The sequence below is a fragment of the Schistocerca nitens genome, chromosome 4, assembly GCF_023898315.1.
Source record: "Schistocerca nitens isolate TAMUIC-IGC-003100 chromosome 4, iqSchNite1.1, whole genome shotgun sequence".
Classification (NCBI taxonomy): Eukaryota; Metazoa; Arthropoda; class Insecta; order Orthoptera; family Acrididae; genus Schistocerca; species Schistocerca nitens.
The window spans coordinates 195,056,444-195,071,488 of NC_064617.1; the positions used below are offsets into that span (position 1 = coordinate 195,056,444).

At 38.3% G+C, this 15,045-nt stretch overlaps 1 protein-coding gene across 1 annotated transcript in view; it reads right to left on the reverse strand.

Moving 5' to 3' along the window:
* LOC126251326 (DENN domain-containing protein 5B) overlaps window positions 1–15,045 on the reverse strand; it is a 524,570-nt gene that overhangs the window by 79,325 nt on the left and 430,200 nt on the right. Inside the window, exons 8-11 of the mRNA XM_049951665.1 lie at window positions 11,428–11,615; window positions 10,572–10,783; window positions 5,039–5,251; window positions 195–363 (exon numbers count right to left, since the gene is read on the reverse strand). Coding sequence (XP_049807622.1) covers window positions 195–363; window positions 5,039–5,251; window positions 10,572–10,783; window positions 11,428–11,615 — 782 coding nt within the window. The remainder of the gene's footprint in view (window positions 1–194; window positions 364–5,038; window positions 5,252–10,571; window positions 10,784–11,427; window positions 11,616–15,045) is intronic.

The following is a 15,045-nucleotide window of genomic DNA, read 5'->3' on the forward strand; positions in this document are numbered from 1 at the left end:
AAATATTAGCCCAAATTAGGAGAGCAATGATTTTTCTATAATAGTGTTTTATTATGTGCCATACATTCTTAATCTACAATCCAATTACACAACTATCGTTAACTATAATTTTAGTATTTCTGTTGGCCTGCTAAATGTGATTCTTTTATGAGGTTACAAACTTATTTATGTTTTCTATACAACAGCTGTAGTACCTTAAGAAGTTTTTCAACAAAGGACCAGTTCGTTTGAGCAATAAGAGCAGGACTTAAATCTGTGCCAAATCTTGGCGGTCGCATGCTGTCCATGGATTGATCCCCATCAATCGATAGCTGCCGTTCCTTCTGGTGCCATCTAGGTGTGTTAGTTATTCGTTTGCGTAACCTACAAAACAAAATCTCATGACTATATTCTGTTTTCTAAAAATTACTTAAGGAACTACACACTACAAATTTTCAAGACATACAATACAAGGAAAGAGCGCTAAAATGTCACAGAATTTATGAATAATTATTTGCACAAATTCGTGTCTTTCTTTGATTCTAGTGGGATTATCAGGATGGGTGTAGCCACCACCATGGAGTCTAGTGGATGCACCAAAAGCAGCACCAGTTTCGATTAATACACAGTATTTCATTTCTGTCCTCACATGATTTTTTGTTGTGAAGAAGTGAACTGTATCTGTGTATTTTACTGCATTGACTAGTGTTTACTAACTTTTGCATATATTTTAGTGCATTTGCTTTGAATGAAATGACTCTGGAGCATAGTAAAAACCAATTGTTGTGTAGCAGCAGTACTTACATTGCATCCAGCAACTGCCTGAGTAAACATTACGGTATTGCTGATATCTCAACACCTTTTGACTACCTCATCCTGGCCATTTAACACTTATAAATCTCTGGGTGAAAGATTAATTTGGGTACTGGCCACATGGCTGTCATATTACACCTTAGAAACATGTTTGAGCTATCTGCCATTGCTGAATGTACAGCTAAGCCAACGTGGGATGCACCATCTGCTGAGACTGAGGCTTATCTTCCTAAATGTCCAGACAAGTGCAAAGGGTAGGACTGCTTGTCACTCCAATGCAAGACAGATGATTGAGTCCTTAGGGGAATAAGAGGGCAGGTCAGGAAGGAAGGAAGGTCAGTATCTACTTTGCTTGCCAGAGGTAATGTCCAACATGTTGAGGGGACTCGGCCGGCCTGGACTGCGCACACTGGGTGCACCTGGATGCAAACTCTGGCTTGTATCAGCACAAATAACATCTGTCACCTGGGTTCAGAGGCCATTATTGGTTCCTACATGTGACTGAATACTTCGATGAAAACTAGCTTCACACATGGGGAGGAAGCACAGCTAGCATTCTGTAGCACCATTCCCAGAAGTAACTGTAGTGCTCTGACTTGGAGCTGAATAGAAGTCTTGCACCTGAGACTCAGATGAGTCTGTGATGAATGTGGATTTCTCTACCTTCGCTATTATGTAGAGAGTTGTAGGAAACCCTCTGCCAAATACGTCAGGCACAGACTACACAAAGGAAGCGGCTATCCTCATTAATTAAAGAGAGTAACATTTGTCATAGAAGACTGGAGAAAGAAAATGTTAAAATTAGTTAACTGCAGGAGTGTCTATGAAGAGGTCCCAGAACTAGTCTCTCTTACAAACAGTGACACTGCCCACATTCTACTCAGGACAGCGAGTGGCTGAGATCTGATGCTGACAGCAATAAAATTTTTAATTCTGAAAGGAATGTGTATCACAAATACAGTCTGACTGTCAGTGACAGAGGTGCATTTATAGCTGTAAGGAGCATGATAATATCTAGTGAGGTTGTACAGGTGCCAAATGCAAAATAACTTTGGTCAAAGTAAGTGTTAAAGATGGACCAAATATGATCATCAGATGATTTTATAAAGCCTCTGACTCAGTAGCAGTAGCAGTAGTGACAGAGCATTTGAGGAGATTAGAGAAGATTTCACATAAATTTCCTGGTCATTTTCTGGCATTAGGTAGAGATTCCATCTCACCAGCTATAGGCTGAGAGACTCAAAATTATTGAATACTAAAGACATGGAATCTTGTGCAGTTCTTCTAAATTAATTATCCAAAAATTACTTTCAGCATCCAGTCAGCGAACCAACTCTGAAGGTAACATATTAGATCTTCTGCACAATAACAGTCCTGAACATGTTGACTCAGCACAGAACACAAAACCATGATAATGAAGCCACTATAGTATCACTGAATATAGTTGTAAATATACACAGTTACAAAGCTATTTCTGCTTACCAAGAGTGAACAAAAGAAAATTCAGATTACCTGAGCAATCAACATGAGGAACTTACCTCCAGGAGCAAAACTGACGAGCATCAATGGAGAAAGTTAAAGAGTACTGTACAAAATGCCTTAGACAGGTATGTGCCAAGCAAGTTGTGAGGTGTTGGAAAAGCCCACTGTGGTTCAACAGCCATTTTAGAAATCTGCTACAGAAGCAAAGAGAGCTTTACTTCAAATTTAAATGTAGCCAAAGCCTCACAGACAAACGAAAACTGAAAATCAGTGTGGAGAGCCACACATGAAGCATTCAACAAATTCTAAAGTAAAATTTTATCTATCAGTTTAACAGAAATCCTAATAAGTACTGGTCTTATGTTAAATAAGTAAATTGATGGAAGCCTCTGTCCACTCTGTGACCATCATGGCATACAAGCAGAGGATGACAGACAGCAGGCAGAGACACTGAATGCCTCTTTCTAAAACTGCTTCAATGAGGACAATTGTACTATGGTACTTTCTTTAAACTGTCACATGGATATCAAAATGAGAGGTATCAAAATAAGTGACCATAGGATTGAAAAGCTACTGAAATCACCCGACAGAAGACTGGTCACTGGCCCTGATGAGATAACAATACAATTCTACATAGAGTATGCAGCAGTAGTGTACTGTATGCCACTGGATAAGTGAAGCATTTCTAGTAATTGGAAGAAAGAGCAGTAATTCCCACTTTCAAGAAGGGTCATGAAATACGTGTACAAAACTACAGGGTTATATCTCTGACATAGGTCTGTTGTACGATTTTGGAACACATTTTACACTCATTTATTATGACCTTTCTGATGGCTGAAAATAATATCTTCTTTAGGAATAAACATCAGTTCTCGAAAAGAATAATTGTACGAAACCCGGCTCACTCAGTTCATCCACAAGACCCATCAAGCAGTATGTACAGGTGCCCAAGTTGATGCTGTGTACTTTGACTTCCACGGCACATTCTATACAGTTCTGCACTGCTGCCTAATGAACAAAATAAGACTGTCTGGAGTATCAGACCAGCTGCATGATTATACAATTACACAATTGCAAAACAATGACTGGAACCAGTTACCTCCAAAAATTATCTAGATGTATGAGCACGGAGCGATTTAAAAGGGAACAATCATATAAAACTAACTGCAGGAAAGGTAGTCAACAGACAGATTCATTGGAAATTTAGTCCAACAACAAAGGAAGTAGCTTACAAAACCCCTCTTGGACCAATATTTTAATATTGCTCATCAGTTTGTGATCCACACCAGATAGGATCAACAGATGACATAGAAAAGATCCAAAGAAGAGCAGTATGTTTCATTGCAGGTTAATTTAGTTAAGTGCATAAGCATAATGGAGGTGCTCAGTCAACATCAGTGGCAGACACAGCGAGAGAGGTGTTTTGTATCATGGTGTGGTTTACTGTTATAATTTTGAGAGTTCTTCCTACTATGTACATCTCGTGAAAAGACCGTGAACATAAAATCAGAGAGATCTGAGTTCACACAGACTTACCAACAATGGCTAGAACAGGAAGGGCAGGCAGTGACATCTATACACAAAGTGTTCTCTGCTGCACACCAACGGGGTCTGCAGAGTCTAGATATTTCATTCCTGAATTAGCTCCCAAAGACAGGAAGTATGTGTAAACAGTGTAACATGATACAGCCTAACATCCTAGAAGATACTATCTTTACATATAACAGGTTCACACCTAGATGTGACAGCCTTTTAACTGACATTGCATATGTTCATTGCCAGGGCAGGCTGATGTTCAGTTTCCATGTTTAGAATACTTGATTTTTACCAATCATCTGTGATTTAGAATTGCTATTAGGTATGACTTTCTGTCTTTGCTAACAAGGTATGTACTGACTCTTGGGATTAAAGCACAATTACAGACAAATATAATTAATTTGCTTCTCCCTATAATTTAGATGAGTTCTTCAAGGCTATGGTACAGTGAGTACATAGCAAGATTTAGAATAGATGCATCTGAAATTCCACTGCCAATCTCTTCGTTTGAGAAAGATCCCCTGGACTCAACCATATAGCCCAGTCACAGAAGACCAAAAAATGTTGATCAGAAAAAAATTGTGTAGTCACAAATTTTTGCTTAGTGTTGTGAGGGGGTGTCCTAAACAACATACAAGCAATCCTGACCAGTAATGTTTTCCAGTAGAAAACTGAACTACATTAAATTTCCTACAAAAAATGTTTTCTCTGCAACTACCAGTTTCTGCATTGCATGGAAAGGAAAAAAATTGCTGATCAGTGAAAATACTGATGAAAATGAAATTCCAACATTAATCACAGTTGGGTGTTGAAATAAATTCAATGGCAACAAATGAAAATTCGTACTGGATCAGAACTCAAATCATGTAATTGAGGCAGGACTTTTGTGACAGCCCGATATTCACATATTGGGATGTGGATAACCGCCTAAAAACTATATCCAGGCTGGCCAGCACACCGACCCTTGTCATTAATCCGCCAGATAGATTCGATCCAAGGCCAGTGCACCTCCCCATCCCAGAAGTGGTGCTTTGACATGTGTGACTATCCAGGCAGGTCACATGGAGTCCATAATTGAGGAAACCATTTTCTTTTATTGTAGAAGTGTAACAAATAATCTATTTTCAATCAACTAATATACCCAATATCAACATCAGTAGCAAAGGTACAATTTTCGTACTACGAAGAAGCATAATGCCCAATAATGTATACCCATGAATATACGAACCTGTGAGGTGGCTCTTTGAGCACCGAAGCATCCAAGAGTGGAAAACCACCAGTATTTCTGCTCAGAGTCACACGCGAAGTTACAATTTCCTGGGGTGGAGAGACCACTACATCAACATTTGCTAGGCGCTTCTCTAGAAGTAGTTGAGAGTCCTGTATCGTAGTGCAGTGCTCATAGTCTGGTGTTCTCACAAAACCTTCTCCAAACCTTTTCCTGATAAAGAAAGACATGCTAGTTTTCTTTTCACCTAAACAACACAGCACACATGTAATTCACATTATTTTTGGATGAACTGAATGAATCACAACATATCATCTGATGGGCAGAGACATTCACTTTGGTAACTCATTTGCTTTCATTTTACTATTTGTTACTATGTGATGTGAACTATGTGACCAAAGAAATTAAATAGCACACATTATAGCTCAACATGAAAGAATTGAGTACACTCCTCACACTATTTTAACAGTTTTGGTTATTGCATTAATTTAATTTTTATTTTTCAAACAATGGAATATCCAGGGTGGAGTGTAACAATATTACGAAAAGGAAAGTTGCCACTCACTATATAGCAGAGATGTTGAGTAGCAGATAGGCACAATAAAAAGTCTGTCACAAATCAAGCTTTCAGCTAGGAAGGCCTTCGTCAAAAACAGACACAGAGGTACACACTCACACAAACGCAGCTCACACACACACGACTGCCATCTCCGGCAGCACCAGTGCATAATGGGATTGGTGACTGGATGGGGGTAAGGAGGAGGCTGGGGTGGGGAGGAGGAGGGATAGTAGGGTAGGGGTGGTGTAGTGATGTGCTGCTGGGGAGCGGGCAGGGATGAGATGGGTAGCGGTAGGGCAGCTACATGCAGTCAGGAGGTTAGATCGAGAGCAGCGGGTAAGGGCGGGGGAGGGGGGGGGGGGTTTAAGCAGAAAAGGAGATAAGTAAAAAGACTGTGTGCAATGGTGGAATGAGAGCTGTGTAGTACTGGAATGGTAACAGAGAAGGGACTGGATGGGAGAGGACAATGGCTAATTAAGGTTGAGGCCAGGAGGGTTATAGGAACGTAGGATATATTGCAGGGAAAGTTCCCACCTGAACAATTCAGAAAATCTGGTGTTGGTGGGAAGGATCCATATGGCACAGGCTGTGAAGCAGTTATTGAAATTAAGGATGTCATGTTTGGTAGCATGCTCAGCAAAAGGGTGGTCCACTTGTCTCTTGGCCACAGTTGTCAGTGGCCACTCATATGGATGGACAGCTTGTTGGTTGTCACGCCCACATAGAATGCAGCACAGTGGTTGCAAGTTAGCTTGTAGATTACATGACTGGTTTCACAGGTAGCCCTGCCTTTGATGGGATAGGTGATGATTGTGACTGGACTGGACTGGTGTAGGTGATGGTGGGAGGATGTATGGGACAGGTCTTGCATCTAAGTCTATTACAGGGGTATGAGCCATGAGGTAAGGAGTTGGAAACAGGGCTTGTGTAGGGATGCACACGTATATTGTGTAGGTTCGGTGGATGGTGGAATACAAATGTGGGAGGGGTGGGAAGGATAGTGGGCAGGACATTTCTCATCTCAGGGCACAATGAGAGGTAGTCGAAACCCTGGCGGAGAATGTAATTCAGTTGCTCCTATCCTGGGCGGTACTGACTTACGAGGGGAATGCTCCTCTGTGGCCAGACAGTGGGACTTTGGAAGGTGGTGGGAGACTGGAAAGATAGGCACGTGAGATTTGTTTTTGTACAAGGTTGGAATGATAATTACAGTTTGTGAAGGCCTCAGTGAGGCCCTCGATATATTTTGAGAGGGACCACTCGTTACTGCAGATGTTACAACCACGGGTGATGCTAGGCTGTATTGAAAAGACTTCTTGGTATGGAATGGGTGGCTGCCATCAAATTGGAGGTATTGCTGGTGGTTAGTAGGTTTGATATGGACAGAGGTACTGATGTAGCCATCTTTGAGGTGGAGGTCAATATCTAGGAAGGTGGCTTGTTGGGTTGAGTATGACCAGGTGAAGCAAATGGGGGAGAAGTTGTATAGGTTCAGGAGGAATGTGGATAGGATGTCCTCACCCTCACTCCAGATCACAAAGATGTCATCAGTGCATATGAACCAGGTTAGGGGTTTAGGATTCTAGGTGTTTAGGAAGGATGCCTCTAGATGGCCCATGAATAGGTTGGCACAGGATGGTGCCATGCGGGTGCCCGTAGTTGTACCCTGGATTTGTTTGTAGGTAGTACCTCCAAAGGAGAAGTAATTGTGGGTGAGGATATAGTTGGTCATGGTGACTAGGAAGGAGGTTTTTGGTTTGGAATCCATTGGGTGTTGGGAAAGGTAGTGTTCAATTTCAAAGTTTCAACCCTATTTACTATCTCTCCACCCTGTGTCATACTTATCACTGTTGTAGTACCCCTACATTTGCAGAGCTGAATATGTTGTGTCATTTTAAAATTGAGGGTGAGATCATTCGCAGAAAATTAGTCAATGATACTTTTAAGGATCTTATTTACCAGTTCTTCTGTTGCTGTATGTATGCTTGGACTGGTTACAATACTTCTGTCACCTACAAAAATAACTAATACTGCTTGTTGTATTTTATACGGAAGATCATTTACATATATGACTCAGTCTTGGAGAACCCCATAAATGATTGCCCCCAGTTACAATCATGTCCATCGATTATACTGGTTGAATTATGAAGTACGACTTTCTGCATGTCATATCTAGCCAAATATGACATTATCCATTGGCTGGCTATACCATCAATCACATAAAACTTCAGTTTACTTAGAAGATGAACTGTTTGTTTCAAACAATCACACTGAGGAAACATGTAAATAGCATTCGCAGTAGAGCAACTCTTCAAAATCCAAACTGCGATTTGCTGGGGATTTATCGTTGCACATGTGTGATATTTTTCTCAACTACATCACCTTCACAAGAATTTTGGAAAATGACATCAGTAGTGAAATGGTTTAGTATTTATTCACATCTCTCCTATCACCTTTCTTAAAGAGGGATTTAACAATGGCATATTTTAGTCTCTGGAAAAATGCCTTGAGTTACTGATGCACTACATATTTCAGATAAGACAGGGCTTATTATACGGGAACAGATATTTAATTCCCTATTGGAAACACCATCAAATCCAGACCCGCTTTGATTTTTGAGAGAATATATAAGTTTCTTAATAAAGAAGGAAAAGTTGATGATACGTTCATATGTCTGAATCTTATGAGAGTTGCTTTTTCACTGTACTCCCGTGATTTTTCTCTTTTAATTGTTTGTCCCTATACTTACTACTATATTTACTAAATGATTATTTAATGTATTTATTACCAGCGACTCATCATCTACAGGCCTTCCATTCAGTTCGATATTGATGTTATGCTGTCTGTGGCTGGTCATCCTGCCTCTTATTTCAGTACATTCCATACAGCCTTAATTCTGTTGTCAGAATTACTGATTTCTGACATTATGTGGATGTTCCTTGTTTTTTTTAATAAACTTTCTTAGTAATTTTGAGTAGTTCTTGTAAAGCCCAACTACTGCAGGATTTCTTAATTGTTCTTGCCAACAGACACATTTCCCTTTTCGATTCACAAGATAGTGGTACGTGGTTTTTAAGTGATTGTTTCATGTCCTTTTTGATAAGCTTATGTGAAAAGCTATTTTCAAATAATTATACGAATTTAGCATGGAGTAGATTAAATTATATGCCAGCATTTGGTTCATTATAAATTTCATTCCAGGTCATCTCTTGTAAGCTATTCTTAAAAACACCTGTCCAGGGCTCATTAATTATTCTAACTGGTTTCAGCTGAGGAATATCCATCCCTCAGGCACTAACCAACTATGCATCATGATCACAGAGAGAGTATTTGACACTCCATAAACAGTTATTTTCTTGCTTTGAGCTTCACCAAAGAAAACATTATCAATTCTGGTCCTATTGTCTTTATCCATGCATGTTGGAAAAGATAATTACCTTCACCAAACTGTAGGATCCAAATAAAGTTTCCAGATTATTTTTCCAATCAGAATCCTTTAGAAGACCTACACGGGAGTCACCAAGACTACTAACTACTTGCTGCTTTCTCATAGAAAGCATAGTAAGGAATCAGGCATAGTAAGGAATCCATATTCCTCATGAACAGTTCAAAATTTTACAGTGGTAATCGATATACAGTTACAATTAAAAGTGAACTATTTTTCAGTGTTCATTCACAAGCATACACTTTTGTTTACTGATCACTACAAAATTTACTTGTCTCAATGTTTCTGAACTTCTTTCCTGTTTAGATATAATATATGTAACAACTCCTCCTTTTCCCACATCAACTTTGCATGAATAAGATGCTAGAGCATAATCTGTTATATGTAACTTATCTAAGACTGTGCTTATGTGGTGCTCAGATAGGCACAGGATGTCTATCTTTTCAGAGTTCTCTGCATTTTCCAAACAGAAAAAAGCTAATCAACCTTATTACTCAATACTCTAATATTTTGATTAAATAAGGAACTTCAATTTTTTGTGTGTCGTAGGCATTTTGTGGGGCTCTTCTAACCTAAAAAAGGTACCTCCCAGCCACTAGTAATCACAGGGGCTTGAAGCTCAGCCAACCTATCTTTCCATTTCTTATTCAGATGTAGGCCATGTCTAGTATATTCGCATCTCCCAATTGCAGCAACAGCACTACAGCGATATCGTCTACTATGATTACCAGCAATTCATGTACAAGGTCAACTGCTCCCTTGGACTGTGTGTTCCCACCTAATTTGCTAAGAGTGATCCATCGTAACACCCCATTAACAATATACATTTGAAGAAATTTTTATTTATTACTTTAAAATTCTCTGCTTCTGATCGCAAGGAAGTTGCTACAATGCCCAATTCTGAAGTGATAACAAATAGAACACTTGTTCACCAAGAAAAGATGGCAGAGGCTTTGAGCAAGAAACTATTTTGGCAGTGGCCTAAAGTGGTTAAGAAAAACCACAGAAAATCTAAATCTGGGAGGCAATGCAGGGATTTCACGCCCACTCATTCTGAATACAAACCCATGGCACTTCATTTCAATTCTACACTTTTAAACTTTTTGCTAGTCAAGGAAACTAGTTTCATAATTAAGTATTCAGGAATGTGGATATCTTTCAGTGGTGAAAACACTCCATGCTACCGGAAACTGCCAGGTGTACATGTAATGATTTAGGAGAAAGTCTGCAAATAATAATAAAACAGTGTTCTGTTTTTGCAACTATATTTATAAGCAGCATGTGATTTACTAAACCTCCTACCCTACCAAACAACAACATGCAGCTTTTTCTACACTTATTGTTCTTTTATCTTACATACAGTGCACTTCTAGCACCAATTTATTTCCTCCTCACTTCATGTTTTCAAAATCTGTGATGTAATATCACACTTTTTTTTTAATTTTTTAGGATAACATGCTCTTTTAAATAATTTACAATCCAACATTCAGCCATACTACAAAATTTCACCAGCATGAGAAGAAACATACCTGAGAAGCCTTATTCGTCTATCAAATACTCTAAGATTGGTGTCCACTTCACTCCAAGTGGTCATGATCTTGTTGTCAATTAACGTAGCAAACATCTGGCTTTCTATGAAACGTGAAAGGAAGGGCAAATGTTGTTCAGGCTGATCAACCAGGAAAGTAGCTTTGTCAAAGTTTTGCATGGAATCCCTGTCACTTAACCACTGTTCCTTATCCTGCAACAATTAATGTCAGTTTTTCAAGTACATATAAGTGTAACATACGTGGGGAAGTATCTATTCAATTGCCTTCCAAACAGTATCAGCAAAATAAATAACATTAATACCTTTAAGTGTACCCTCAGAAATACTGGAGAAAAATCCATTTTATTGTGTAAATGAATTCACTGATTATTGCAAGAAAAACACAAAAATGTGATAAGAAGTTGCCATCAATTTAAAAAATATACATGCATGTATGTAAATTTGAATGTAAGGGAAAAATTCACACTATGAAAAAGAACTGAATACACTGTGCAATATCATAAATGTGTTATGCTGTACTCTGTTCTATAAATGCAATAAGTTACAGAAAATTACTGTACAGTTAAAATGTCAAGGCCTATACATAATCACACAGCTTGTGTCAACTGAAATACATCAAATGGCTAAATAAATAAAGGAATGTTCAGATGAAACTGTTATAAAAATTTACATATACAAGCTTATCATTTTTTTCACAGAAAAAATATTTAAATTGGATCTGCTGAGAAATATTGAAAACACTTTTTAAATATTTCCTCAATGAGGATTGTATCTTTTGCTCACTATCAACATTCACAGACATAAAATTCAAAATTGTTTTCTTCTACAATACTTACCTGATTTGGTGGAATAACAAAATGTTCATATGCCGAAAAAATGTTTACAAAGCGATTCAGAAAAATTTCTCTGACTGCATTGTTAAACCGCAAGTCTTCAACGTACTGTTGATGTTCATTTAGTTCATAATCTGGATCACGGCAGTCATTATTAAGGTTTCCATCGACGATATCATCCACTCCCACACCTGGAGAATTATTGAACAACATCAAATGAATCCCTTGGGACATTCTATATATGTTCCTTCTATAAGATAGAACATATAGAGATGAACATAATACAGTTTAAATTTATCATCACCACCACGCACAATCACAGCTACTTGTATTCATCTTGATAAATACGGAGCAATTCAAAATTAAAATAGCAATTACAAACAGATATAACCATTTAAAGTGTAGCAGCAAATCAATAATAATCACAGAGAATGTACAAGGAAGTTCAAAACTTCTATCATTGTGCAAGCACAGTGAATCTGAAGCTCATGCATGAACAGTGGCACTTAGGTGAAAGTTCCATGTTATAAGTGAATATGGCAGATCCCCTACAACAGGCATTATGCATGTTAGAATTTAATCATTTTCATTTCAGCATCACAATGCAGAAGTTTTGTCAACAATATAATCAAGGAGCTCCAAATACCAACAACATCTGCAGTAGGGATCAGCAATTCAAAGAAACAGGATGTTTGTGCAAAAGAAAAATACTGACTGGCCTCATGTACCACCACAAAAGAGTGAACGAATTTGCCTTTCATTTAACCGTAATCCATAGAAGTCTATGTAGAAAGCCAGTAGGGAGCTACAAACGCAACAAACAATAGTTTGAATTCTATCCAGAATGAAGCTGAAAATGAAACTGTAGTTATTTCATATTTTAGAGGAACTGAAACAGGTAGAGTAAATTAAATATGTGAATCAGTCTAAAGCAATGCTGGAATCTATGAAGGAAACAGCATTCACTAAATATCTTATTTTCAACAATGAGATAACTTCCACATAAGTGGCAAGCTCAACTGGCCCAACATTCAATTATGGGGTACAGAGAAGCCTTTGTGTGTAGTTGAACATCAATGTGACTCATCAAATGTTAGTGTGTTCTATGCAATGTTGGTGCAAAAACTGTATGTTCCATTTTTATTCAGTGAGCTAAGTGTTTCAACATATGTATAACAGCACCTGCTTGAGCAATAACTGAGTCTCATCTTAATATGGATTCCACGGATTACATCTTTCAGCAAGATGGAGCACCTTCACATAGGGATCTAGATTTTTGCACATTTTCAAATCTGCATCTTCTAAACTGCAGGATCAATCTATTGGACATGACAACACTGTGCTCTGCTCTTGATCACCCACATATCCAGACTTCATATTTCTTTTTATGGGGTTATGTGAAAGATTTAGTGTATTTGTGCCTCCATTGCCAAAAACAATTTCAGAATTCAGAATGAACATTACTAATGCGCTCATTCTGAGGACTCTACATATGCTCCAGAATGTATGGCATGAAATGGATTATTGCTTAGATGTAGCCCATGTGTCCAAAAAGAGCCATATGAAACACCTATAAAACACATTTAAAAACTGAGCTCTTTTTTTAATGTATACATTCTCTGCAATTCTTATCAATGTATCATTCTTACCAATGTTATCACTATGATTAAATACTTACAATCAATTTCAATCATTATATTTGAACTGTAACATTTTAATAGCAGTGGGGTCATAGCAATGATAAATTTATTGAAATGACATCAGTTTGACACATTGGCTGCTATTGTTAGGATGAAATAATTGTTTTATTTTATATAGTTCACTACTATGTAATTTTTGCTGTGTTGCTTTTCTCAAGTGTAAAATATATCTTGATAAACACATACTTGGCTAACAGTAAATGTATCTGTCATAAAAGAAGGTTGTATACCTGGAAGAATCCTGGAGATACTAAAAGGTATCAGATAGATTATATAATGGTATGACAGAGATTTAGGAACCAGGTTTTAAATTGTAAGACATTTCCAGGGGCAGATGTGGATTCTGACCACAATCTATTGGTTATGAACTGCAAATTGAAACTGAAGAAACTGCAAAAAGGTGGGAATTTAAGGAGATGGGACTTGGATAAACCGAAAAAATCAGAGGTTGTAGAGAGTTTCAGGAAGAGCATAAGGGAACAATTGACAGGAGCGGGGGGAAAGAAATACAGTAGAAGAAGAATGGGTAGCTCTGAGGGATGAAGTAGTGAAGGCAGCAGAGGATCAAGTAGGTAAAAAGACGAGGGCTAGTAGAAATCCTTGGGTAACAGAAGAAATATTGAATTTAATTGATGAAAGGAGAAAATATAAAAATGCAGTAAATGAAGCAGGCAAAAAGGAATACAAACGTCTCAAAAATGAGATCGACAGGAAGTGCAAAATGGATAAGCAGGGATGGCTAGAGGACAAATGTAAGGATGTAGAGGCTTGTCTCACTAGGGTAAGATAGCTACTGCCTACAGGAAAATTAAAGAGACCTTTGGAGAGAAGAGAACCACTTGTATGAATATCAAGAGCTCAGATGGCAACCCAGTTCTAAGCAAAGAAGGGAAGGCAGAAAGGTGGAAGGAGTATATTGAGGGTATATACAAGGGCGATGTACTTGAGGACAATATTATGGAAATGGAAGAGGATGTAGATGAAGATGAAATGGGAGATAAGATACTGCGTGAAGAGTTTGACAGAGCACTGAAAGACCCAAGTCGAAACAAGGCCCCGGGCGTAGACAACATTCCATTAGAACTACTGATGGCCTTGGGAGAGACAGTCCTGACAAAACTCTACCATCTGGTGAGCAAGACGTATGAGACAGGCGAAATACCCTCAGACTTCAAGAAGAATATAATAATTCCAATCCCAAAGAAAGCAGGTGTTGACAGATGTGAAAATTACTGAACTATCAGTTTAATAAGTCACAGCTGCAAAATACTAACGCGAATTCTTTACAGACGAATGGAAAAACTGGTAGAAGCGGACCTCGGGGAAGATCAGTTTGGATTCCGTAGAAATGTTGGAACACTTGAGGCAATACTAACCTTACGACTTATCTTAGAAGAAAGATTAAGAAAAGGCAAACTTACGTTTCTAGCATTTGTACACTTAGAGAAAGCTTTTGACAATGTTAACTGGAATACTCTCTTTCAAATTCTGAAGGTGGCAGGGGTAAAATACAGGGAGCAAAAGGCTATTTACAATTTGTACAGAAACCAGATGGCATTTATAAGAGTCAAGGGGCATGAAAGGGAAGCAGTGGTTGGGAAAGGAGTGAGACAGGTTTGTAGCCTCTCCCCGATGTTATTCAATCTGTATATTGAGCAAGCAGTAAAGGAAACAAAAGAAAAATTCGGAGTAGGTATTAAAATTCATGGAGAAGAAGTAAAAACTTTGAGGTTCGCCAATGACATTGTAATTCTGTCAGAGACAGCAAAGGACTTGGGAGAGCAGTTGAACGGAATGGACAGTGTCTTGAAAGGAGGATATAAGATGAACATCAACAAAAGCAAAACGAGGATAATGGAATGTAGTCAAATTAAATCGGGTGATGCTGAGGGGATTAGATTAGGAAATGAGACACTTAAAG